The sequence below is a fragment of the Maylandia zebra genome, linkage group LG23 (assembly GCF_041146795.1).
Source record: "Maylandia zebra isolate NMK-2024a linkage group LG23, Mzebra_GT3a, whole genome shotgun sequence".
In the NCBI taxonomy this organism is placed as follows: domain Eukaryota; kingdom Metazoa; phylum Chordata; class Actinopteri; order Cichliformes; family Cichlidae; genus Maylandia; species Maylandia zebra.
In genome coordinates this window covers 32351726-32355963 of record NC_135188.1, presented here as the reverse complement: position 1 = coordinate 32355963, position 4238 = coordinate 32351726, and the positions used below count along the sequence as shown (strand labels likewise).

At 37.2% G+C, this 4238-nt stretch overlaps 1 protein-coding gene across 1 annotated transcript; it reads left to right on the top strand.

Annotated features, from left to right (window-relative positions):
- Positions 1-45: 45 nt before the first annotated feature.
- Positions 46-2996, top strand: LOC101483643 (glucagon-1). Its single transcript, XM_004570427.5, has 6 exons — positions 46-177; positions 330-436; positions 1133-1288; positions 1833-1949; positions 2421-2564; positions 2666-2996. Exons 2-6 carry the CDS (start codon positions 339-341, stop codon positions 2688-2690), a joined length of 540 nt encoding a protein of 179 aa, XP_004570484.1. The 5' UTR covers positions 46-177; positions 330-338; the 3' UTR covers positions 2691-2996.
- The last annotated feature ends 1242 nt before the right edge of the window (positions 2997-4238 follow it).

Sequence of the window (4238 nt, the reverse complement as noted above, 5' to 3'; positions counted from 1 at the left end):
GTCTAATAGGTTTAGAGTAATAGGTGGAACTGTTACTCTAAGAGTGGGAAAAAAGACCCACCTATGCAGCTCTTCTTTCAATATATAAGGCTGCAAAGTGAGAGAGGGTGGTTAGATGCAGACACCAGCAATAAGCAGTGGAACTAACAGCGGGTGTTTGGAAAGAAAGAAGAAAAGGTGAGTTGTATCTTGTTGCAGTGGAGAAGGTATTTTACTCTTAGCCGTCAAGTTCTTTTTTTTCTTGGTTTTTTTTTTCTGGGTGGGGGAAATGTTTCTTTGTTTGGTTGAATGTTTTATTTCTTTTTTGTGTGTGTTGTCCCCTGTTACAGGTCACCACCATGAAAAGCATTCACTCCCTGGCTGGCATCCTCCTGGTCCTCGGCTTTGTCCAGAGCAGTTGGCAGGTTCCTCTGCATGATGCTGATGACAGCTTAAGGTACAACGAAACGCTTCTTTAAGATAAAGCTGTTTTTAGCACCCTTGTGTTACTCTTGTGACTAAATCACAAGAACAATTCCATTCAATTTGATCTATATAGCACAGATTCACAACAATAGTTATACTGTAAGGTAAAGACCCTACAGTGATTAAACAGTAGGGGTGTATAAAAAACAGAGAGGGAAAAGAAATGCTTAGTGCATTATGGGAAGCTCCCCAGTATCCTGAGCCTATTGAAACATAATTCAGAGCTAGGTCAACTATAAAATACGTCAAAAAGAAATTAAAAGATATTTTAGAAGATATTTTCCGTATGAGAAAAAGTCTCTCCAACTGAATTAAAAAACAAGAAAAAGCTTTAAAGATTATGCTGAAATGCAATTAAAAACTGTTTTTATTGTAGTGTAAATTCCTACATGACCTGATACTGACTCATAGAACCTATAGTTGATTAACTTTTTAGTGTGACCCTGAAACAAGTGATACATAATGTAGGATTAAAGGGAAGGACAAAGGATACATGTACTATATATGACAATGCTAAGTTTAAGAACAAAGTGCTTCCTTTCGGTTCCCCTTTCTTTTACTTCTCTTTTTTATACTCCTAGTGTTCCTAGAGATTTATATAGATATGTAGAAATATGATATGCTATGGAAAACACTTCAGTGGTACCTACTTTGCTCTCCCTTGCAGTTTTGAATCAGACAACACATTAAATGATGAGCCTGTGGAGTTGTCGAGCATGAAGAGACATTCAGAGGGAACTTTCTCAAATGACTACAGTAAATATCTGGAGGACAGGAAAGCACAGGACTTTGTTCGGTGGCTGATGAACAACAAGAGGAGCGGGTCAGTGTGAAAACAGTGTGAAATTTGTGATAAAAGACACTAGAACTGATCTTTTAAAGTAGCCAAGGATACTAGCAGAGTAGTGTTCAATTGTACAAGTGAAACACGTAATACAACATAGTGCTTAAAGTAGCAGCAGTAAAGGAGTATGCAAGAAAAGCAGCCTAACATCTCATGTATTTATATGCATTTTGGCTCTCAAACTAGGGGCCTGGCCCTTCTAAAGCCTCTGCAGATAAATCAGAGGGGTCATAAGAATAATAATAAAAAGAAGTATTTCTCTATTTGCCTGTCCATTGGCCTTAAACAGGTTATTTCCAAAGCATCTGACACATGTGCCCAGCAAGCCACACATTTTGTGAGGAATTCAGAGCCAGTCTTTAGTGAGTTGATCTTTTATACTTGTAAATGTAAAATCTTACATTTAAAAGCACTAGAGTGTAAATATAAGGTACCTCAAATAAGAAAGCGCCTTTATAATTGACTCACATGTTCCATTAGTATAAAAAAGACATATCAAGTGGTCCGTGTCTGTGTTTTTTAGTGCTGGCGAGAAGCGACATGCAGATGGCACCTTCACCAGTGATGTAAGCTCCTTCCTCAAAGACCAGGCAATCAAAGACTTTGTTGCCAACCTCAAGTCTGGACAAGTCCGAAGAGAGTAGGCCGCCCTTCTTTTCTTCACGTGTATCTCCTCCTACAATACCCAAACCTTCTAAAATGGCCTGCTTGTGTCTGATTCCACCATGATGGGGAGAGCAAAACAGAGAACTCGAGCTAATCAGCTGATTCTTCTTGCTTCTTCAACCTTTTTCCCCCTTTCCACTGCTTTTTTCCCTTAGTGTTTCTTGTGATTGTGCCAAAATAAATCACTTGAACTTTTCCACTGTGTTGATCATATCTTACTCACACTGTGCAATGAGACATGAACCATGCAAAGAGACAATGAAGCAGTTAGGAAATGATTACACCAGAACAATCTTTTCACTTATGATGAAAATAATCATATGAAAAACTGATGATTTCTCCAGTGCAGATCAAATTTTACAGCTAAATTGTCAGGTTTCCGTACTGTGGGGTTACTGACCATTAGGGGGCAGTGTTTACATTGTGTGCCTGTGTACATACTCAGATCTGAAATGGAAAGATGGGGTGAAACATTCAGCAAGAGGCACGTAGATGGAAGCTTCACCAGCGATGTGAACAAGGTACTGGATTCCATGGCCGCCAAGGAATATTTACTCTGGGTCATGACCTCCAAGCCTTCAGGGGAAAGGTAACATCAAATCATCATGGCTGATTTGGCAAATGCTAGAGGTTAAAGGTCTTTTTTTATTGACTGAGCATTGCCGTGATTGTAATTTTCTTTCTTTTCAGTAAGAAAAGACAAGCAGATGAATGAGAGTCTGCTCCATGTCGCTCCCTGCATGCTGTAAACAAAGCCATACACAGGAGGAATTGAAAGCCATTCTGCTTTGCATGATGTATTGTCAAAACTATATTTAAGTTTTTCTTTTTTACTTTTTGTGAATGTAAGGCAAAGACACAAAACATATAAAATACTCTTCCGTATAATTTACATTACACAAAAGAAGAAATTCAATTTTACAATTTACAATTTTAAATTATTTTCTATATTTTTAACACGAACACAAACGCTCAATCTCAGGTAGACCTATGGAAAGCACATCTAGCTTATGATTGTCATTATATTAATATTCTGCTCTGCAAAATAAAGTTTTCAGTCACTGTTTTTTCAGCTTCAGTCCTGTTTTATATTACAAAGATGAACTTCATAGAAATGTATAGATATGTGGTTGAGGAAGGATCTGGATTCTTTATTCATGTAAACATGCACCGGTAAATGCTGCGAAACATTTGTATTTAAAGGTTAATTAAGTAAAATTATATAAAAAATATTCAGACAAAAACACTTTAAAAGTATTTAAGTATTAAAACTAATTATCACCGTATTGTAATTCTTATAATACTGAACTAGAACATAAAATGACACATCTAGAGAGCTTATTTTTTCCAAGGAACAGTCCAACCTGCAAAACCATTTTTAAAAAATGAATAGAAAAACAGTCAGCACAATGAAAAGCATGAAGAAGTGGTTTAATCTGTAATGCTTGATTTGTGTGAGCTCGTAAAAGCTGTACATTTTACACCCACTTCAAAATCTTAATATGTGAAGAAAATATAAGGATAATCGTGTCTGTGAAAACTGTTGGAATTAAAAGAAAACAGTAGCTCAAATATCAAAACACAATGTAACAATGCAGAACATCCCCAAACCCAGCCTCAGAACTGGGTTTGGGGACCACACCCGGTGCTACTCTGGTCAATTAAAACAGGATACAAAGGCTAAATTTCACATGGGCTCGCCAAAATTGGACAACAAAGACTGGAAAAAACATTGACTGGTCTGATAAATCTTGATTGATCTGCTCTAACGTTTGGATGGTAGTGTCAGAATTAGACATAAACATGAAAGTATGGATCCATAGTGCCTTTGCCACTTTGTGTCCCTTGGTACAAATTTAGGATCACTCAACTGCCAGAGCAAACCTGAGTACTGTGTTCATCTTTTTATGGCCACAATGTAGTCATCTTCTTATGGCTGCTTCCACCATCTACTGTGTCAATATGGACCAAACACCCTGAGGAATCTTTTCAATCACAAGGAATTAGGGCAGTTCTGAAGGTAAGACGGAGTGTAACACTGTTCCAGCAAGGTGTAAACGACTGAAGTGACTGGTAAGTGGATTGCTCATATTATGGGGTGCTTGCTTAGCTAACAGCTTAATAATCAAATTCCAAAGAATGTTTTTGTCTTCACCATTATTAATGTGTTAAGACAGATTTTTGACTGTTCTTTCACAGACTTAATACCTTTACCACTTCTGTTACCATGAATTTATTATTTATTTATCACACATGTCATGCA